Source organism: Nematolebias whitei, chromosome 18 (assembly GCF_014905685.2).
Source record: "Nematolebias whitei isolate Nwh7 chromosome 18, NemWhi1, whole genome shotgun sequence".
Classification (NCBI taxonomy): Eukaryota; Metazoa; Chordata; class Actinopteri; order Cyprinodontiformes; family Rivulidae; genus Nematolebias; species Nematolebias whitei.
The window spans coordinates 37,650,883-37,674,085 of NC_056515.1; the positions used below are offsets into that span (position 1 = coordinate 37,650,883).

A 23,203-nucleotide genomic window follows, 5' to 3' on the forward strand; every position below is an offset into this window, starting at 1 on the left:
AGTTCCAGCCCTCCTCTCACAGCGATGGGAAAACAAACCTGTTGCGGAGGTAATGAACCTTGACAAGTAGTGTAGAAACAGAGGGCGAACGTTAGTTCCGTTTTATTTAACTAACTGGTAGATTCAGCTTAAAAATGTTACGTTCGCAGCTGTTTGCCACCCGGGGCGCTAACTTGTGGGATTAGTTTACGTGTAGTCCGACGGCGGAGGCACACCTCGGTAGAATGGGCTGTGAGGTGGTCAACATGGCGGCGCCCTGTGGAGTGCTTCTACTCTAATAGGTAAACAGGTTGGATTATTTACGTAAACCGTGGCTTATTTTAATCGATTTTTAACGCATAAGTTATATTTAAGTGGAGGCCAGCGGTTCTGCTTGCTTTGGAGTCAAGTGGGCCGGACTGACAGGATAAATTAATCCCTGCCCAGACTGTGGATCGCTGCTCAAAGCTAACGTTAGCTCTCGGCGGTGGGGTGGGCTTGTTTTTTTAGGTATACCCGGTGATTGATTCGCTTAATGTACCAGAAGTCTACGCGGATTTTATCCGTGTTTTATGTAGTTGTAGAAGCAGCGGCTGGTTTGCCACAAATAAGAATCTAATTAGTTTTTCTAAGCGGATAAAGTCAACCCAACCCTGCCCATTGTTCTCTGGTTGTTTACGACAAGCAGCAGCCTCTGGTCACCTCACAAACAGCAGCTCTTTCTGTAATCTTCTCTCATATTTTATCACGATAACATTCGGTTTGCATTTTACTTCTTTTATCTTTAAGGCCACAATCATTTAAAATCGAGTCGAGCAGGAATACTGAATGTTGGTCGATGTTATTTACTCGTCTTTCTCCTCTGTTTTACCAACTGTATGAGAGTGAATTCACAGAATTGTTATTTTTTGCACAGTTCCTTTTCATTTGCAAAGGTTTTAAACCACCTTTAGTTTCATTATCTTCTGCTTCCAAGCAGACACACGTTCTTGTAACATTTTAAAGTGGTCTTGATCAATACTTTCCCCAATTTTCTTCGGGTCTTTAAAAGGTTTTGTTTTAGCTTTTGGCTTCTTTTTGCTCACTTTCTGTCCCCGACCATGATCGCATGTTATTGTGCAGCGTGTGCCTAAAACTGAGGAAAGTGGACAAATATTTATTGTTGTTTCTAGATAAAGTTTCCGTCACTTCCTGGTGTAGGAGTTGCTGTGAATCACAGGAAAACCTTGCAATGTGTGAAAATGTCCAGAGTCATCACCGGTGTCACTCCCCATCATCAAGAGTTATTATTTTTAGGAAAGATGCAAGAAATAGAAGCTTCCTCTCACCCTTTTCATGAACTGTTCAACTAGGGCTGCACATGATATAGAAAAATGATCATTGTAATAACGGATTGTGCAACATGCAGTAAACTGCAGATCCAAACTGAATGCAAATAATACATTTAACAATCAGATCAACCCCCACTGTCCTTAATTCCCTCAGCTAGTTTAAAAGAATGTAGCGTGAATGCTAAAGCAACAATGATGAAGGATGTGGCGACCGTAGAAAAGTAGAGACATGTGGAAAGGGTGTAGTGCTACTGATGTCGCAATCATCATCAATAATATCGCACTTGTAGGTTTTTATTATGTTCTGGTCTGTGTTTAACATTTTGCCACCTGGAAGACAAATTTGATTCAAAACAATCAGAAGGTTTAATTTCCCTGAAGCACACTGCTGGGAAGTGTTTATCTTTATTTCTATATACAAGAAATGTATTTAATATTAACCTTGGTTTAGCCAGGTGAACTCTATTAAGATCACAGATCTTTTTAGCAAAGGAGTCCTGGAGCTGAAGGCAGCCTAACGTGCATGTTTCTCACCTGTGACCCAGAGAAAACCCACGCAGCACCGAGAGAACATGCAAACTCCACACAGAAAGACTCAAGAGTCTAAACCGGGGATTGAACCCAGGACTTTCTTGCTGTGAGGCAAAAGTGCTAACCACTGAGCCATCATGCTGCTAAAAATCCAAATGTGTTCACATTTTATCTTATCAAGTAGAAGACTAAAGAAGTTTGAGGTGTAAAATAGTAAGTCAGGAACCCAAGAGACACGTCATCAGTCAGTTGATCTTTTAGGCAAAAAGTCATGCTCTGAGTAGCACTTGGAGTACAACCACACCAAATGTTAGCATAATATCTGTAAAAATGACAGAACTGTACCCTTTTGTTTTATAGGATCAGTTGGCTGCTGCCACAATCTTGAATCAGATTGACTCCAGATTTGCATCCAATGACCACTTGCACATTTACTTATAATTTGTCCAGTTTCCCCAAGATATTTTACTGACAAATTTGGCAAAGGCATTGTTGCCTCCCGCTGCAGCCGTAAATTCAGTTTACAAACCAGGTGCGATGTCTGGAGGAATCTTAAGATTTCCAGAAGTAATAGAATTTTCTGCACCTTGCTTGTAAAAGCTGGCTGCTTTCGTGTTGCTACAGTGAGGAAGAGAAGTATTTGAACACGCTGCGACTTTGCACGTTCTCCCACTTAGAAATCATGGAGGGGTCTGAACTCTTCATCTCAGGTGCATGTCCACTGTGAGACATGATCTAAAACAACAGCAAAAATCCAGAAAAACTACGTCAGATTTTTTAATAATTTATTTGTGTGTTACTGCTGCAAATAAGTATTTGAGCACCTGTGAAAATCAATGTTAATATTTGGTGCAGTAGTTTTTGTTTGCAGTGACAGAGGTCAAAGGTTTCCTGTAGTTTGTCACCAGGTTCACTGCAGCAGAGATTTTGGACCATTCCTCCACAGATCTTCTCTAGATCACCAGGTTTCTGGGATGTCGCTGAGAAACACAGAGTTTGAGCTCCCTCCAAAGATTTTCTATTGGGTTTAGGTCTGGAGACTGGCTGGGCCACTCCAGAACCTTGATATGCTTCTTACGGAGCCGCTCCTTGGTTCTCCTGGCTGTGTGCTTCAGGTCATCGTCATGTTGGAAGACACAGCCACGACCCATCTTCATTGGGGGAGTGATGGAGCAGAGGTTAGAAGATGGACTTGTGATCTGAAAGTCGCAGGTTCACCTCCCAGTACCGTCAACATCAAAACAGGTCTCTCTTGAAAATGAGTTCTCGTGGCTCAGTGAGTCTACCTGGATAAATAAAGGTCAATGGAAAAAAAAAAATCTTCAATGCTCTGAGGGGAGGAGGTTGTTCCCCAACATCTCTCACTACATGGCCCCGGTCATCCTCTCCTTAATACAGTGCTGTCGTCCTGTCCCATGTGCAGAAAAACACTCCAAATTATGATGCTTCCACCCCCATGCTTCACAGTAGGGATGGTGTTTTTGGGATGGTGCTCATCATTCTTCGTCCTCCAAACACGGCGAGTGGAATTAAGACCAGAAAGTTCTATTTTGGTCTCATGTGACCACAGAACTTTCTCCCATGACTCCTCTGGATCATCCAAATGGTCCTGGTCAAACTTCAGACGGGCCTGGACGTGTGCCGATTTAAGCAGGGGAACCTTCCGTGCCATGCATGATTTTAAACTATGACATCTTAGTGTATTACCCACAGTAACCATGGAAACAGTAGTGCCAGCTCTCTTCAGGTCATGGACCAGCTCCTCCCGTGTAGTTCTGGGCTGATTCCTCACCTTTCTTAGAATCATTGATACGCCACGAGGTGAGATCTTGCATGGAGCTCCAGTCCGAGGGAGATTGACAGTCATGTTTAGCTTCTTCCATTTTCTAATAATTGCTCCAACAGTTGATCTTTTTTCACCAAGCTGCTTGACAGTTGCCCCATAGCTCTTTCCATCCTTGTGGAGGTCTACAGTTTTGTCTCTGGTGTCTTTGGACAGCTCTTTGGTCTCAGCCATGTTAGTAGTTGGAGTCTTACTGACTGTGTGGGGTGGACAGGTGTCTTTATGCAGCTAACGAGCTCAAACAGGTGCTTCTAATTTAGAATAATAAGTGGAGGTGGACCAACAGGTGTTTGAGGACCAGAACTGATGCTGATTGGCAGCTGTTCAAATACTTATTTGCAGCAATAACACACAAATAAATTATTAAAAAAATCTTACATTGTGATTTCCAGATTTATTTATTTTAGATTCTGTCTCTCACAGTGGACATGCACCTAAGATGAACATTTCAGACCCTCCATGATTTCTAAGTGGGAGAACTTGCAAAGTCGCAGAGTGTTCAAATACTTCTCTTCCTCGCTGTATTTTATAGATAAAAGGAGTTTAACTGCATTTCCTGCTTTTTATGGTTCAATCTATCACCGTTATTTTATGAGTTGAATCACGGCCAGTCAAATGGAGAAAAGTTGAAACAATTTCAGATGTTTTAAACTTGACGTTACTGATCCATGCATATATTTCTGCGTGAAAATATTTTAAAAAGTTAAGATTTTTATTCAGACAAAACAAAGGTTTATATTGTTGCCGAGTTCATAGAAAATGTGATGGTCGTTAATCTATTTAATCTGACATTTGCATGATTTAATAAAAAATAGTTTTAGCTCTGTTTATTCCAGGGAATTATGGCCACAAGCCGCTCATAACTCAGCAACTGGGCAGTTGGACTGACAAAAATCATTTATTCAAATCACCAGAAGAGGCTTTTTTTATGGTGGAGCTTCTTTGAATATCCACAGAGGAGGCTGATAACAGCTCGCGCACGGCCTAATGTCTTTTCCAGCGCGTACATGGAGGCGCTCCGGCTGCATAAAGGTTCTTTGTGCGATCCTGAACATTCCCAGGCTGCCTGGGATCACACCGACTGCAGCTCATGTTTGTGTCCCGGCCCCGCAAGACGCTCGTGTTTGTATCCGAACCACATGCGCCAGCTGTTGATTGATAACAGTAAGACAGTTGTGTTGTGCTACAGGAGGACTCTGCTTTTATTTGCTTTGAAATAAAGTAGAGGAGAAGAAACTGTAATGAACTGTGTTACTTCACTGAACAGATAAGGCTATAAAATTATAAAATTGCTTTGTAAAAAGTAGAAGAAACCCTCTATTATTTTGGCCTTGATCCACAGTAGCTTGGTTTGTAGCGCTCTCTTTGCTTGGAACAATGGTCTTATTCAAAAAATTATAACAAAGTTAAACCACTTTTTATTCACGGGGCATCGTTTAAATTACAAATCAACTAGTCACCGTTATCCAAACCAATTCTGGTTTCCAATTTAATCTCAGCTCTGCTCTTTACAGAAATATACAGTAGGCCCGTCGCAATAAACAATAAATCAATTAATCGCACGGTAAATGAAAATTATCAACCTCCATTTTCATTTATCGGCTTTATCGTTTCTTTGTGTCCTACTGAAGACCCTGGATGACAAGAGGCTCAACTCAAAATTCACGGTTGAAACCTGTGCCTTCATCTAAAAGTTGTTTTTTCTCTGCAAAAAGAAGCTGAGAACTTGTTTACTTGTTTACATATGCTATGCTAATAAGCTCAAACCACACCGAGCGTCCGCCATTTTGAGAATCGAAAAACAGGAACGAGAGCCAGCCCATGTCATGTCAAGGGGCCTCTCTCCCATTTTTCTTAAAGAGACACGCTGCTCGCTCCCTCGCTATCCATCCTTCAGTTCAAACAGTCTTATACTGCCATCTAGTGGTCAAAAAGGTACAACACACAAATTAACTAATATTTCTTCTTAAATTTAATAATAATTACTAATTATTGTCAAATTTCAAACAATATTATCGTTTATCGCAATAATTTCTGAGACGATTAATCATCCAGCCAAATTTGTTATCGTGACAGGCCGACTATAGAGTCATGAAAACAAAACAAGTTCAGCTTCGTGCAGATTTTATGTGAACAAAACCACTCAACAGGTTCCACTTTACTAATTAAACACAAATGAAGCCAAAGTGTAAAACAGTGTGTGTGGGGGGGTGTCCGCCCTTGCTGTTTCAGTTGAATTAAAAAAGTTCAGTATCAGCCAAGCGCTGCTGATCAAACGTATTGATTAACTGATCAAAGCAGGTGTTTTTGCTACTCTGGTGGGTGCACCACAATGCCAAGCCATAAAAACATCAGCAATGATGACCTCAAGGTGTTCTCTCCTGGGCTGTGAGTTTTGGAAACTAAAAATATGGGATTATTGCGAGAAAATAAACTTAAGTTACATTCTTACCAAATTATGAGCGTTTGTGAGCAGCGGGTCGTGCGGCCACGCTTTGCTCGCCCAGTTTTTATTTAAAAAAAATGCTCGGGGATCTATTCTAGACTGTGCACATTTTCTGTTTGAAGGTTGTTTGTCTATGCGTGGACAACATCGTTATAGATAAAGGTAAAACCCAGATATAACGTTGGTCTTTACATTAGAATGACTCTATCCGACGCTGCCTTTGTTTCTTTTCCTCTGTGTTCAGATCGTTTTGTGGTCGAAGTTTCAGTTTTTAGCACCATATGCCAGAGCTTTGCAGAGAAACTTCACTGAACAGCTGTTGCCCCATCTGTGCCCTTTTGAAAGATAATCATCAAAAATGTGAAATAACTGGAGTGCAAATCAGCAGCCTCTAAACACATAATGTGAGCAAACGGCTCAAATTTATTCTAAATATTTGAGTGAAATATTTGTGTTTGAAGCTAGATATTAAGCTAACAGAGTACCAGCATGTGCTCACAGTTAAACACACTGTTTGTTATGTTTGTTAAATTGGTGCAACTTCACTTCGGTTTATTGGTTCTGCAGAAATATTCTGAGTTTATCTCTTTAGGGATCAGCCAAAGGAAGCGCCGTTAGCTGCAAACTCTTCCTGTTGTTTAGTTGTTAGTGTGACGGTTTGAGCAACAAAGAATCCCGGATCAGAGCTCCGAGCTAAATCTGGTTCTGAATCGGCAGAGGTGCCTGGAGACTGTGTTGGTGGGTGGGCCCCAGGAGTCCTCCAGGCAAGCCAGGACTGACTGTGAGAGAAGTGCGGCCTCCTCCTCCAGCACTGCCACCACCATGGCCCGAGAGCAGCCCAACGTGGGGGACCTCCTCCCACTCCTGGAGACCTCCGACCTCCAGCAGCTCGAAGAGATCCGAGGCCTTATCAACGAGCAGCTCAACACCGGTACGTCGACACCAGCTGACGTGCGGACGTGTTCTCATTTTAACAAACCCATTTAAAATGTCCTTCCTGTTGTCTTTGAAGAGCGAGGCTCCATGTTGCTGAACGGGCTGGTGGATTACTTTTTGGAGACCAACTCCGCCCAGGCCATGCATATCCTCTCGTCCGTCAGAGAGCCACATGATAAGGTCAGAACCTCACGTGGTTATGCATAAACCGGACTTTTGCTTTGACACTAAATATAATGCCAGTAGGTGCGTTCTTATCCTGTCTTACAGTCCCCCACAACAAAACCAAAGTCCACCCTCTTTCAGGTTTAGGCTTTGATGAATCAGGACATAATCAGAGTTATCAGGTTCTAAAATTACTTCAATTTAACCTAAAGTTAACAAAACACTCAGTAGATTTAAACAAAGAGTCTAAATATCAAAGCTGTGAAAAATGACCTTAATCCTTGTAGAACCTCCTTTTGAAGCAACAAGCCTCAGTGGTGGTTTCTCTCTGACTTTTTTCAGTGTCACATCGCTCGTGGTCGGCTCAATGACCGCAAGGAGCCCAAACCATCAGCCCTCCACCACTGAGCTTGAGTGTTGCGGAGAATGTGTGGGGGAATCTGTTGTGTATTTTTGTCTGTTTCTGTAATAGTTGTTGGCATCAAATTCAGACACGTTTAAAATAATGTATACAATTACAAGTCTAAGAGGGATATGCAATGTAGAATAGAATATAATTCAACTTTATTGTCATTGCACGTCACAAGTACAAAACAACAAAATGCAGTTTGCATCTATCCAGAAGTGCTTAGCAAAAGCATAGTATACAATATACATTAAGTTGTTTTGAATATGCTATAAGTATAAATATATACAGGTTATGAGTGTACAGACTATGAACAGGTTATAAATATGAAGGGGTATAAACAAACTGTATAAAATAAAAAAATATATAAGTATGTGAGTACTTATGAACAGTAGGTAGTAGATTATGTGTACATTTTGTACAGTAGTGGGCTAACGGATGAAAGTGGTGTTTCAGTCCATGTGTTGTTGGTATGAGAATACAGACAGTTGTTGTTGTTCAGATGTCAGGAGGCAGAGCTCAGGAGTGTGACAGCTGTGGGGAAGAAGCTGTTCCAGTACCTGGTGGTTTTAGTCCGGAGGTTCCTGTAGCGCCTCCCAGAGGGCAGGAGGGTGAAGAGTCTGTGTGCTGGGTGGCTGGAGTCTTTGATGATTTTCCCAGCCCTTTTCAGACACCGCTTCCTGTAGATGTCTTCTATGGCAGGAAGTGGTGCTCCGGTGATGCGTTGGGCAGCTTTCACCACCCTCTGCAGTACCTTCCAGTCTGAGGCAGAGCAGCTCCCGTACCAGACTGTGATGCAGTTGGTCAGGATGCTCTCAGTGGTGCAGCAGTAAAAGTTCACCAGGATGTCTGAGGACAGGTGGTTCTTCCTCAGAGTCCTCAGAAAGAAAAGGCGCTGGTGAGCCTTCTTCACCAGCTTCGAACAGCCGGTCGTCCAGGTGAGATCCTCGGAGATGTGGACACCCAGGAACTTGAAGCTGTTCACACGCTTCACCACTGTCCCCTTGATGTAAATGGGTGGATGTGGGTCAGCGTTCCTCCTGAAGTCCCCGATGAGCTCCGTAGTCTTCTCAGTGTTGAGCAGCAGGTTGTTGGTGTCACACCACTCAGCCAGACGAACCACCTCCTCCCTATAAGCGGTCTCATCGTTGTCTTTGATGAGACCGATCACCGTGGTGTCATCTGCAAACTTAATGATGGTATTGGAACCATCGTCAGGTTTGCAGTCATCTGTGAAGAGGAAGTAGAGGAAGGGACTCATCACACAGCCTTGTGGTACACCGGTGTTTATAGTGATGGTAGGTGAGCAGTAGTTATCCAGCTGGACATGTTGGGGTCAGTTAGTCAGAAAGTCCAGTAACCAGTTGCACATGAGGGAACTGATGCCTAAGTCTGAGTTTTGTGATGAGTTTTGAGGGGATGACTGTGTTGAATGCTGAACTATAAAAATCTTTGAACAGCATCTGGGCAAAGGTGTTTTTGTTGTCCAAGTGTGAGAGGACAGAGTGCAGCGCTATAGAAACTGCATCCTCTGTGTCCTGTTCTGGTGGTATGCAAATTGGTTGGGGTCCAGGGTGGGGGGGAGACAGGATTTGAGGTGTACTAGAACCAGCTGCTCAATACACTTTGTGATGATGGAGGTGAGGGCTACCAAACGGTAGTCATTGAGTCTTGATGGGTTGGAGTTTTTGGGTATCGGGATGATGGAGGTGGTTTTGAAGCAGGTCGGTACCACAGCACGGGCCAAGGACAGGTTGAATATGTCCATCATTACTCCTACCAGCTCCCCAGAACGCGCTCTAAGAACACGTCCAGGGATGCCATCAGGACCCGCAGCCTTGTGGACTTTAATCCTGGTCAGCGCCGCTCCTACATCAGTGGGGAAAAGAGTCAGTGGTTGGTGGTCTGGAGACACATCTGCCTTGGTTGCAGTTGTTGGGTTCCCTCTCTCAAAACGAGCATAGAAATTGTTGAGCTCGTTGAGGAAGGAGACATCAGAGGAGACGGGGGAGGGGTTGATGGCCCTGTAATCTGTATGAATCTGGAATCGTTGCCACATACGTCGGGGGTTGGAGTTGGAGAAGTGTTCTTCTATCCTCCCCTTGTAGTGGTGTCTGGCCTTTTTGATGCCCCTCTTCAGCTCAGCCCTGGGTGTACTGTAGGCCTGTGCATCCTCTGATCTGAAGGTAATGTTGTGGGCCTTCAGCAGGAGACATACATCCTGATTCATCCAAGGCTTCTGGTTGGGGTACATGGTGATCTGTTTCTGGGTGGTGACACTGTCCACAGTGGTGGAGATGTGGTCCAGTACAGATGAGGCGTACTGTTCCAAGTCTGTGCGAGTGAACATATTCCAGTTTTTGAACCGGTCCTGGAGCACAGCGTCTGTCCCCTCTGGCCACACTTTTATTGTCCTCACAGTAGGAATGCGCAATATAAACGGTACACGGTAGAAACGATAGAAATTTAGCCTACGATATAGATTTGTCTTCTACCGGCTAACTGCAGTAAGGCTGTGTCTGATGTAAAATCAGAGTTGTCAGTTTAATCGTTACTTTTTTTGAGCTGAAAACTGTGCGTGTGGCGTTAGTTTTTTCTTTGAGAGCTAAGTAGTGAAGCTACAAGCTAACTACGGCCGGCTTGCCGTAGAGTTGCCGTATTCTGACGCATGCGCAAAACGTGTTCCTTCAAAAGTTTTTTTGTTTTTTTTTCCATGGAAAGTTAAAGTAAGCGTTGGGTCAGCTTTAGAGAAACCTGCTCTCTGATCTGTGAAAAGAACGCTGTGTTGTGTGATTTTACTGCGAGACCCTCTGGTCAAAGCCACAGACTCATTTTTTCATATCGCGATATACATCGTTATCGCCACCCTTCACAATACATATCGTGATATGAATTTTATACCATATTGCACATTCCTACCTCACAGTGGGTTTCACACGTTGGAGGAGTGGTGAGTACCGAGGTGTGAGGAAAAGAGAGAGATGGTCTGATGTGGGGGAGGGGTGTTGCTCTGTATGCTCCAGCCAGGTTGAAGTAAACATGGTCCAAAGTCTTGTCCCCTCTGGTGTGGCAGGAGACATGTTGGTGGAATCTGGGGAGGACTGTCTTCAAGTTGGAGTGGTTAAAGACACCAGCAACAATAAAAGCAGCCTCAGGGTGTTTGGTCTGGTGTTTGCCAATGACTGCAAAACGTTATTTCATAGTTCTTTCATAATATGCAAATCGTTGTAGTTTCTAAGCTTAGAATAAAGCAGCTATAAGATTTTTCTTGCACATATGCAAAATTTGGAGCAGCACAGTAAAGTTCAGAGCCAGAGTTTCTTTATTGTCGTTCCAGCACGTGATGGTACACAAGGTCCCAGTTACATCCAACAATAAAATGCAAAATAAAAACAGTGATAAGGTGTAAGATATGAATTAAGAAAAACGCAAACTAAAAATACAGTTACGTTCTGGTTAATGCTGTTGCCTCACAATAAGAAGTAGGGCTGCACCGATTGTAGTTTTCTGGCCGAGCACCGATTTCTAAAAAGTCTGACCTGCCGATTCCGATTTTGGCCGATACCGATTTTGTTTTATAAGCGACATTGTCAGGTGTTATAAGTTCACAACGCACCTTCAATTTTCCAATATTATTTTATTGAAAAACAGACCCTTGAACAATAGAAACAATACAAACTTGTTTTAACTGGCCATGATGTAGTGCTCTGAAATGTAAATGAAGTTCAGACAATTGTTGTTAAAACAAACAAAAAAAATCTGTAAAATCGGTTTCTCATGCAAGTATCGGCCGATTTCCTATTTCCCAAAATTAAATTTATCGGTGCACCCCTAATAAGAAGGTCGCAGGTTCGCCTCCCGTTTCTCTGTGGAGTTTGGCTGTTCTCCTCGTGCACTCAAGGGTACTCCGGTTTCCTCCCACAGACCCAAAACATGCATTTTAGGTTAACTGCTAACTCTAAATTGTCCCTGGGTGTGAGTGAGAGTGATTGTCTCGTTTGTCTTTGTGTCCCTGTGATGGACATGCGACCTGTCCAGGGCGTCCTCCGCCACTCGCACAGCGACATCTAGAAAGAGACACCCAAAAATTAAATTAATTGATGAACTGATGCATAAAGTTTTAGTTTACGATTAACAATCAGCATGTCCTTTCCTTCCATATTGAACGATGATTTTCCGCAGCTAACCTTGCCGTCTGTCCTCCACAGCACCTTTTAGACAAGATGAACGACTGTTTGACCAAACAGGCCTGCCGGCTGCCCGCCCTCATGCTTCTTGGCCATGTAGTCCGCAAACAGCCGTCCTGGATCCACAAGATCGCCCGTTACCCTCTGCTGCTCTCTCTGCTGAAATGCCTCAAGGTAGCCACAAAAACACGACTCGGTGAAGAAAACAGCAAAGGTTTCCTATAAAAGCTATAAAGCTTCTTGAAGTCGAACCCTTTTTTGTATAAAATATTGCATTTTTCTTCTGGCAAGCATAAAAAAAACCTGCTGCTCTTCACTTATCTGGAGCTTAATTGCTTAAATCTTAACAAATGCTCAGAACCATCAAGACTGAAGCTGTCTTTGTTTTTATTTTTATTTTTAGACTTGTCTCCTTAATATCTGTCCCTGTTCTAAATGTAAAAGCTTTATTTCCTGGCAGACGGACACAGATGTAGTCGTACTCATAACCGGAGTGCTGGTGCTGATCACTCTGCTGCCGATGATCCCTCAAGCTGGGAAGCAACACCTGTGGGAGTATTTTGATATTTTTGGTCGTCTGGCATCATGGAACCTCAAGAATCCAGGTAAAAACTTCTACCCGAGTCGTTAAAAGTTCTGCAGCGTGATTTAACTTGTTGTGTGTTTTGTTAATTACCGTAATTTACGGACTATAAGCCGCTACTTTTTTCACACGCTTTGAACACCGCTGCTCCCACAAAACTGTTCAGAATCAATTTGTTTGGCGTCTCCTCGGACTGAAGAAGTCCTTTGGATGAAACGTCTCAGCAAAAAAAGAAACCGTCCAGATGACCTGACTGAACAGTGTTGGATTTCTACCTGGATTATTGAGAACTTTTTTTAACTTGTAGTTTTATGAGATATTTTGTTTTCCTTCACACGCAGGCCATGTTTCAGAGGTTTACCTAATCCACCTGCACGCCAGCGTTTACTCACTCTTCCACAGGCTTTACGGCATGTACCCGTGCAACTTTGTGTCCTACCTACGCTCCCATTACAGCATGAAGGAGAACATGGAAACCTTTGAGGAGGTGGTGAAGGTGAGATTTTTGTTGTTTGTTAGGGGTGTAACAGGACGCACGTCTCACGGGACTAGATAAAATCCTGTATTGACGAGATTTTTTAAAACATTTTTGAGGAAATTGAGCTTTTTCTACAAATTCAACTGACTGGTCCCTCACCTGGCTGGTTCTCATGGGTCAAGTCAGAACTTAGAATGGTGCTTCAACATTACACGCCCTTCTGATCTGTCATTAAAGCTGTGTACTCTTTTAAATATTTCATACAGAAATATGAACTTACCCTTTCTCAATATAACTTTTTATCAGTCAGAACAAACAATGTACTGGATTCTGACTTTTTAATCACTATTTTTATTGTTTTGTAAAGAAAACGTTTAGCAAAAGTCCATCAAAACAGCTCAAATTAAACTTACCGGTAGTAAAAATTAAAACGGGTACAAATGTTTCACATTTTATTTACAGGACAAACAAAAAGACAGTTTGGATAAAATGAACTCGGATAGACTGATCTGCTTTGACAGACGTAGAAACTCTCAGGCCTGGCTGAGGAGGACATTAGAGCGAAACTACGTTGTTTGAGTTTTTCATGACAGTATTTTTATTAGAGAAAAGTTGCTCACATTGATGAATACAGGTAGCTAAACGACTTGTGTGGAGAGCAATGAACTGTACAGTTAGATTTTATTTTTACATCCATCTCAAATTTTGATTGACTTTTTCCTTTTAACAAATTTAAAAACTTTAACTATTTTTTCATCTTCTAAGTTAACAAATCCCTGTGAAAACTGAGTCTTTTCTATTTTAAACAAATGCTCAATGGAGACTCTTCCTCTCAGCACGTAGCTGCAGAGGCAACGGGAGGAGCGGGGAAAGCTCCTTACAGCACGGCTTCAGCAAAGGCACAGCATGGTCCTAGTGCCGGACATGTTTGTTTAAACTGCTGCTACAAAAACTATTATGGTGGAGCCATCTTTAGTAACAATTTCACCAGATAAAGTCATAAGACGGGCTTTTTAGGTTTGCAAGACAGTTTTCAACCCAACACGAAATGGATCTAATCTGGTAACTGGATCATAGATCTGCGGCACGAGAGCTTGTTACACCCCTAATGTTGATGCTACTTCCTGCTTATTTTATTGAAAAATGACAGATGAGTCTGTTGCACACCCTTTAGCCGATGCTTGAACATGTCCGCATACACCCCGAGCTGGTGACGGGAACCAAGGACCACGAGCTCGACCCAACCAGGTAAAACCCTTGCTGCTATGCCTATAAAGATGAAAAATGTTAAATATATACACGTGCATACTGTTCATTCCTTCATTTAAGTCTACGTTAACTCTGCCTCGCTGTGCTATGCTTTATTCTAGGTGGAAAAAGTACGAGATCCACGATATTGTCATTGAATGTGCCAAAGTGTCCCTAGACCCCAAGGAGGCCTCCTGTGAGGAGGGCTACACCACCATGCCTGAAAATTTTAATCCCCAGCTGCACCTGCGGCCACAAGACTGTGCTTCAAGCCCATACACCGACCTCCACAGCAGCTATGGTTAGAAAACTCTAAAGTGTGACACTCTTTTTACAGCATAATAAAAAGTTTATAGAACAAAATAGTTATTTTTTGGTTTGAATGAAGAAGTTTTCACAAACCTTTGGTAGGTGCTTTAGTAGTAGCATCTCCTCTTTTAGCAACAGTCTATAAACATTAAGGACTGAGGAGACCAGCTGATGGAGTTTATAAAGTAGATGCCATTTCCTGCATTCTGGTGTATTTTAACAGACTGTTAAACATCCAAGTTTACCTACATATGTAAACCCTTGATTCAATAACTATTTTAGAGAGCACAACAAGAAGTAGCCTGACCAACAGCCCTCCTTGTGTGAATAGAGCACGCATCCTAACCCCCCACCCCAGTTCGACAACTACCAGCACTAACGTAGCGCTAAGCTAGTGCAGGACAATACAGACGAGCTAGCTAAGATGCTTCAGACATAGCGCTCCACTTCTCCCATGCATCCTATACACCCTCCCCTCCCCAGTTGACAACTGCCAACAGTAATATAGCGCTAAGCTGGCGCACAACACAGAGGTGTTTCTCCCTCCTCCCCGCTCCGTCCACAAAAAGCCCCTCAGAGTTGAGCGCTTTGCCAAGCCAAGTGACCTCTGAGAAACACTGTTCTGGTGAGTTGTTGCCGGCAACTAGGAAAACCTGGAGTGGACTTTTAGTAGTTTGAGTATTCTCCTATTAATCAAGGGGAATGGATTTGTTCACAAAGAAATAGAAACAGCGCTGTGTGAACTAATATTTCATGGTAAATGGGGCGTCCAAATGAATCTTTTTTTAAATGTGAGGGGGACAAGTCCCCTTCACATATAATTGTTGCAACGCCTATGGAGTGGTTTAGCATGGTCTTGCTAAAATATGCAAGCCCTTCCCTAAAAATTTTCTTGTGAATGGGGGCATATGCAGATTTCAAACTTGTATATGCATTTCTGTATTATTGCTGCCTTTACAGATACTGTATGTAACCTGCTCTTTCCAATGGCACTAATGTAGCCCTATACCATCAGAGAGGCAGGTTTTTGATCTTTGTGCTGTTAACAGGCTGGTTGGTCCCACTCTTCTTTAATATGGAGGGTGTTGCATCTGTTGTTCCTGAAAACCATTGAGCCTCGATCCATTTTATTTGAGCGTTGGCCCCGAGAATAAGGCGTTTTTGTTGTGAATAGCGTTAGCACACGGTGACTTCTTTGCATCGTAGAGCTTTAAGCAGCATTTGTAAACGGCACGGTGAACTGTGTTTACAGATAATGCATTGTGGACATGTTGCTGATGCTTGTAACAGAATCGGACCTGTTTTTAATGAACTGCTGCTTAACGTATTTTGCTTAACAGACGGACTTGGGCTAAAACATTTTGTGACATTTTCTACAGGGATTTGTTTGTGCGTAGATTGTCGCTATTTGGTTGTCAGCTAATTTTACTCACTGGTCATCATGTGTGCAGTCATCAGTATACAACAGGATGAGTTTTTTGCTCCAGTTTCACAAATAAAATTTAAGTTACAGTTCATCATAAAACGTGGAACGTTTCTATACATCGTTACGACTCCGGTAATTCAGAGGCTTGTGTGTTTTCTGTCCTCAGCTCATTTTCCTGCGTTAATTCATAAATTGATCAGACCGTTTGTCTTCTTGACAACAGGAAGCTCTTCTTCGACCCCGTTCTCCACTCCGCGGCAGCCACTACCCCCGCCCCTGTCCTTGCCCCCCTTCTCAGGGACACAGCCCTCTCACCGCAGCCCACAGACCTCCAGACGGCAGGTAAGACCATCCATAACAGGATCCAAAGCTGTCAAAAACTGCGTTTCAGGACGCGGGATTGGTCAGTAATTAATGACCAGGGAGTGATGCCAGGACACGGTGTCAGTGAAATTAAAGGGTGGACAAACAAAACACTCTGAACAATAACAAACTAACAGTTTAGAAGACATTTTAAAGATTTTACAGGGCATTTAAAGATCATTCTGTGATGAACAGAGTTGTAGCTGTTTTAGTCCAGACTTGTAAATGACGAAAATGTATCAAAATATGTTTTTTACTCTCGACTATATCAATATGTGTAAAAATATTTGGACAAACATTTTAGTTTTTGCTAAGCATGCTTAGATATAGTGTCCATTGTGTAATGGATTGGCTCCAAACTATTTTTTACATAAATGTAGTTATGCATCTTTATGTCTGTAAATATTTTTTGCATACAGCCAAACAGCTTCTGTAGATACATTTTCCAGTTTTCTCTTTAAAGTTCAAACTAAGCTGATCAATCAAACAAACATGAATCATTTGTAGTTGGTTAGTTCTTTAAATGATTACTTTCTAAAAGTTACAATAAAATTTGGCTGCTGGTTCATGAGATATTTTGCTAACAGACAGTTGATTCCAATAGTTAAAGGCAGTGTTTTAAAACGGAGCTTGCTCATTTGCTATGAAATAAAGTGCTGTTATAGCTATTTTTGTGTTTGCTAAAGTAGAACATTCATAGTTGCGTTCAGGCCTGTTGCGATAAACATTAAATCAATGAATCGCATGATAAATTAAAATCATCAACCTCATTTTCATTTATTGGCTTTATCGTTTCTTCGTGTCTCTCTCTTTCTACTGAAGACACTGGATGACAAAAGGCTCAAACTCCAGTGCTCTTCACTGACCCCTCCCTTTCTCTTTAAATTCAGTTTTAACCGTCCAAAATTATGTTTTTGGATCGTTCAAAGCAGCCAAGTTGAGAAGCTAAGCTACGAGCTAAGCTAACAGGCCGACCTTGGGGAAAAAACCTCCGTCTTGTCAAAGCTCCAAAACTCACCGTTGAAACCCGGGCCTTCTTTCTAAAAAGTAGTTTTTTCTTTGCAAAAAGAAGCTGAGAACTTGTTTACTTGTTTTTTTATTAAAAGCTTTGTGTGAAAAATGCTATGCTAAAGAGCTCAAACCATTACCGAGCATCCATCATTTTGAGAAACAAAAAACAGGAAGGAGCAACAGCCCATGTCACATCAAGGGGCCTCCCTCCCATTTTTCTTAGAAACACGCTGCTCGCTCCCTCACTATCCGTCCTTCGGTTCAAACAGTCTTATACTGCCATCCAGTGGTCAAAAAAGGTATTACACACAAAAATTAACCAACATTTCTTCTTAAATTTGACAATAATTACTAACTATTGTCAAATTTCAAACAATATTATCGTTTATCGCAATAATTTCCGAGACAATCGCCCAACAAAATTTGTTATCATGACAGGCCTAGTTGCGTTAAAATATGCCTTTTAGCCTTCAGCGACGGGCCATAATCGACTTTGTCGAACCCGCGTTTGTTTATATCTCCTTTGTGGTTTCATTTTCTTTCTTTCTTTCTCTTGTTCAGAACTCCACCTGTGAACTGAACTCTTCCTGCGGGGGGAAGGACCCTCTGTGGAGCCCCTCCTCTTTGTGTGGCATGGCCACGCCCCCTTCCTCAAGGGGCATGTCGCCCAATTTGGAGCTCTCCCACAGTGCCTCACACCTTCCGAGTCGCTTCCACTGCACATCAGGTACGTCCTGAACCCATGTCGCCTATCTTAATGTTTATTCTAGACCTGCACCTGAATGTTGGGTTGTTTTGGTTTGATCAGGAGGGAAAGGAACGCCAGCCTCCAGCACACCCGCCACCTCATCTCCACCTCCTGCTCTGTCGGACGACTTCCCTGTTATCTCCTTACCAGCCAACACGGTCCAGTCCAGTCCTCCAAGAAGAGTAAGATGTTTCCACATTGCTGGAAACGCAAGTTCTTGAAATCTAAACACCTGAAAATATTTCGTCCATTTGTGACAACTGTCCTTTTCAAACCTAGCTTTTTTTAGGGTTTGGATCCTTCCATAGGTTTATGAGAAACTTTGACAGATCAAACCACTTTATTTGTTTCCAGAAACTAAATGATGACAAACAAATGTTTTGACTTTTTAGGATCGTCGGCAAGGAGAAACCAGCAAACCAGGACTGGTGAGACAGGAACCAGTCAGGGATGTGGAGAAGAATGCAGAAGGGTCCACCAACAGAGGTTAGACACCATAAGACCCTGTTCACACCTCGAACTTTATATTTGTCAGGCTTGTAAGAGATCCGCTCTGACTGCTAGCTTTCACACCTGCTTTTAGCATAAAAATAAAATCCAGAACAAAGAGAAAAAAAAGGTGCATCGTCAGAATAGTCCCAAAGATGAGCCAGCAGCTGAGTGGACTTTTTTTTTTATATCTCAAGACATCCAGGTTATAACTAGAGCCCGACTGATATGGAAATTTTGGCTATTACCGCTACCGATATTAGGAATGAATGCGGCCGCCAATCACCGAAATGCTGTCTGAAAAGTTTTGAGCTTTGTCCACTCCAAAGAATCTTAAGAAAACAGCAAGTGGAGCGGGGCTTGTTTTTTTAGCACAGCTGTTAGCGACCATGAAGCTAAGCTAATCAGATCCGTGCTATACCGAGTCCCACAGTAGGTTTACAGGTGATGTCTTCCTAACATGCGTTCACATTTTCTATCCTCCACTATTCACCCTAAACTTATCAAATGTGTTACAAAAATACAAATTAAACAAAGAAACACCCTTCCTGTTCATTGTTTACACAGTCATTCACGTACAGTGAAGGTCTAATTTGTAATGACCGCAGCAGAGTTTATTTATCTTTGCAGAGAAGTAAAGATTTCAGACAAATGCATTTCATTGAGGATGACAAATATAACGTTACTAACACTAATATATTTTACCTCTAAGTTATATTTGTTGTTCTGGATAAAGTTGTACAAGGCAATAGCCTATACTAGCTTATCTAAACATTAGCTATTTAACTTAAGAGGCATGTAGCTAATGACAAACGGGTTGGAGGGTTGAAGAGAATTTATTGTTGTTTTTAATTTTATTTTACAGATTAATTAAAATAAACTTACCATGCTCTGTTCAGCAAAATATGCTGCACAATATTGCTTCCTGCTTCGGCTGTGCTGAAAGTGAAACTTAAACAAAGTGAGCACCTTCTGCTGGATACATTGTACAATTACGGCTCGTTCCCAGCATTTTAGGGGTGAAATTTAGAAATGTTTATATCAGTGCACTATGGAACGGTTATCACCAATACGATATGTCTCCAAACGCCTATATCGGCCTAAAATATCGGCCCTACTGATATATCAGTCGGGCTTTAATTATAACTGCTGCTTGTTTAGGATTACGTCAGTTAAGTAGGAGGTCCTACAGTGGGGCTCTGGAAGAAATGTGCTCAGTATCAAACTTAAGTGAGTGAAAGTGGTCCAGATCACATTTGAAAGCTTTTAAAATACTTTCAATGCACATTGTGGGCATTCTTGTATTTAGTGACTGATATCCGATAACTCAAGACGGATTTTAGCGATAGATGTGAACGAGGTGTAAGAGTCCTCCGTGTGGTTTGATGTAATTGCTTTCAAAATAAAAAATCAAAACCAACTGGGGGAAAAAGACCTATAACACAAAAGATGTATCTGAAATGTTGACACTAAAACAGTCCCCCCGAAAGAGCTAGAATTTCACTTTTTAAACCGCAGCTGTACCGTACTTTCCGCCTTTAAAGTCACACCGCCGTATAAGTCGCATCAGTCCAATTATGTCTATCTATAAAGTGGAAAAAAACATAAATAAGTCGCTTCGCCTTAAAAGTTGCACCTATTATGCGTCACCGCTGATGCGTTGCGTTTGTTACGCGTCACTGCCGACCACCTGGAAACGCAGGCCGGTGTGCCAAAAATCGATTGGCTGCCAAATGGCGGCTGCAGGAGCGTGCACAGGAGGACTTTAACAAGATTAACACTTAAAAACAATTATTTGTTTGTTCAAAATTATAGTAAAGGTGTGTCTCAGTTGAACTTTTCCTTAAAAAATGCACTTTAATGGTCGTATTAGCTGCATTTCACCTGGGGGGCGCGGCAAAATGACGTTCCAGGAGTTCTGGAGCGAGACCAAGGTGGCTTTGGTATGGCAAGCCAAGTGTCTCATTAATAGCCACTTTTACCTATTAATGAGACAATTGGCTTGCCATACTACTCGAGGGCCCTCTAGCAGCTGAAAATGGTGGTGTTCAATATTTTCCATGTCAGAATGAATTAAATCGTCAGATCTCAGCTAAAAATTGGTTTATAAATAAGGGGGAAAAAAACGTAAATTAGTTGCTTGGGACTAAAAGTCACAGGACTTGCTAATTTATGCGACTTATACCGGGAAAATATGGTAATGAGCTCTAATTTGTGTTGTTTTCTGTGTTGCGGTGAAGTAGATTCATCTTTGATTTGATTGAGACAGGAGTCCTACAGGTGCTATGATGGACTCAGAGATGCTGCCAAGCCTCACAAAATAAAAGCATACACAATTTTTTTTTCTTTGGCTGATTTTTATTATCTGGATCCATCTTACAAAAAATTACAAAATTAGACTGGTTGCTTTTGTGGTTCCCGGCTTTCATGTTTTTCCCTCATCAGATGCAGGACTGGCAGCGAATGTGTCCATGACGCTGACTGAGCTGTCGGTTTTCATGAAGAAGCAGGAGCTGGACCTTCAGCTGAGGACAGAAAAGGAGAAAGAAGAAGGTGAACGTGTGTATGTGCTAGAAGCAGATCTTAACATCAGTTCAGAACTTTTGAAGTGGGTTCTGTGGAAAAAATTATGAACCATTAGTATCTGTTGTTAAAATTATTTGTTGTCCTCAGTTCAGCCGATTTTAATTTAAGCAATTCATTCTTTTCTGCTGCAGCTGCCATTACTGAGGAGCTGCTGAAACTCACTGAAGATAAGCTGGAGCTGTCGGACCTGAGGGGCTTCGACTCCCCTTTCTTTCGCACCACCGAGACTCTGACTGGCAGTCAGATGCAGGACAAGCCCTCCAACCCCCACCCTGGAGCCCACGTCCGAGAAACCCACCACACCGTGTCCACACCGGACAAAGCTGAGGTGTCTGCAAGCAGCAGCGGCGTCGGCAGTGAAAGAGGAGGCGCAGGAGGAGAAAGCAGGAGCTTCGCCCTGGAGCACTCCTGGTCATTTCAGTCGTGCTTCACCCCCATTGAGCACCACCTGCACCGAAGCTCCTCGGCCCCCGACGACGAGGTGAGCAAGTTTGGGATTCTCTCGCCAAGCCTGTGCAGCAAGGCCCCGGTGCCCTACGAGTCGTTCTTCGACCTGGCCCTGCCGAGGGCCACCTCGTTTCTCGTGGGCCAGAAAACAGCGGAGGCGGTCAACAAGGCGACGATGGAGAGGCTGCTGCAGCGGGAGGAGGGGCTGGAGGACGGGGAGGAGGAGGGGGTTGTGTCTGCTTCACCACTGGAGGTGCTGGATCGCCTTGTTCAGCAGGGGAGTGACGCCCACGATAAAGTTCTCAAGAGGTGAGAGGCTTCCCTTTGGATCAGGCTCAAATCTCTGGGGGTCGATTTTAATCCAGGGATGCACCGAAACCACTTTTTTTTCCCAAACAGAATGCAAGTACTTATATTTGAGTACTTGCCAATACCAAGTACTGGTACTAAGAAGTGCCATTATTCATCTTACAATTAGTCCAATGTTTAGTTACAAATTTGATTCATTCCAGCAGATGATTTGTATGTGGAAAAATTATATTTTAAACGCATTTATTCTATGAAAAGTGGCAACTAAAACAACTGGTTTCAATGCCCCCCATTCCCCATAAATGTCCATCACTTTTAGTAGTCGTCACGGTCATTTTCAGCACGATTCCTGCCCGGTAACATTTCTAAAACATTTCTTTCCTCCCAGGCTCTGATCAGGGTGGCAGCTTTTTTTTTCCTCCCCCGTTTTCCTAACAACTTAACTTGAGAGGCACATACCTAATGACAAGCGGGTTGGAGGAGTGAAGAGAATTTATTGTTGTTGATTTGTTTTACAGATCTTTTACAATAAACTTACCATGCTCTGTTCAGCAAAATACGTTACACCGTGTTGCTCCCTGCTTCGGCTAAGCTGAAAGTGAAACTTAAGTGAACATCCATGACTTGAAAGTAGTCTGCATGTGCCTTCTCTTAGGGCTGGACGATATGGCAGAAACTTTTATCACGATGTATTTCTTAATTTCGGTCGATAACAAAATAATTCCGATATCGATATAACAATATAAAAGCCTCAGAAAACTGTACAAATAAATTAATGTTCACCTTTTATTTGTATTTAGCCTTCAAAGAAATTTGAAATCACTGTCAAATAAACATAAAACTCTCAACTTTGTCAATATTAATAGTTTTAACTTTAAACAACAACATGACGCTAACCCATGCAGCAAACATCTGCGGTTGAAGCTTCAGCCCAAACAGAAAAAGAAACGCTTCAGTGAAACGCTGTGATCATAGCGTAATGTAAAATGAAGTATCGAAAATGTGCTTAAAATTAAAATCACCGTTATTGAATAAAAGTATATCGTGATATATATCGATATCGAATTATTGTACAGCCCTACCCTCTCTGTACAATTACACCATTTGCAAGTAAGGACACCGCTTTTTCCCAGCATGTTAGAGGAGAAATTTAGAAGTGTTAATATAAACGCATAATGGGCCAATTATCACAGATACAATATGTCCCCAAACGCCTATATTGGTCCTACCAATATATTAGCCCCTACTTATATATTAGCCCCTACTGATATATTAGCCCCCTACTGATATATTAGCCCCCTACTGATATATTAACCCCTACCGATATATTAGCCCCAACCGATATATTTGCCCCTACCGATATATTTACCCCTACCGATATA

At 42.3% G+C, this 23,203-nt stretch overlaps 1 protein-coding gene across 2 annotated transcripts in view; it reads left to right on the forward strand.

Moving 5' to 3' along the window:
• The window catches only part of tsc1b (TSC complex subunit 1b), a 33,658-nt gene continuing 10,455 nt past the window's right edge, over positions 1-23,203 (forward strand). The window contains exons 1-14 of one of the 2 annotated variants that reach the window (XM_037692443.1): positions 1-49; positions 6,848-7,061; positions 7,143-7,246; positions 11,846-11,998; positions 12,285-12,429; positions 12,749-12,903; positions 14,060-14,133; positions 14,256-14,434; positions 16,092-16,210; positions 17,804-17,969; positions 18,051-18,172; positions 18,383-18,476; positions 20,925-21,032; positions 21,197-21,821. In XM_037692443.1, coding sequence (XP_037548371.1) covers positions 6,953-7,061; positions 7,143-7,246; positions 11,846-11,998; positions 12,285-12,429; positions 12,749-12,903; positions 14,060-14,133; positions 14,256-14,434; positions 16,092-16,210; positions 17,804-17,969; positions 18,051-18,172; positions 18,383-18,476; positions 20,925-21,032; positions 21,197-21,821 — 2,153 coding nt within the window. In that variant the 5' untranslated portion in view covers positions 1-49; positions 6,848-6,952. Of the gene's footprint in view, positions 50-221; positions 282-6,847; positions 7,062-7,142; positions 7,247-11,845; positions 11,999-12,284; positions 12,430-12,748; positions 12,904-14,059; positions 14,134-14,255; positions 14,435-16,091; positions 16,211-17,803; positions 17,970-18,050; positions 18,173-18,382; positions 18,477-20,924; positions 21,033-21,196; positions 21,822-23,203 lie in introns of those variants that run through there. The other variant, XM_037692442.1, reaches the window with a different exon arrangement.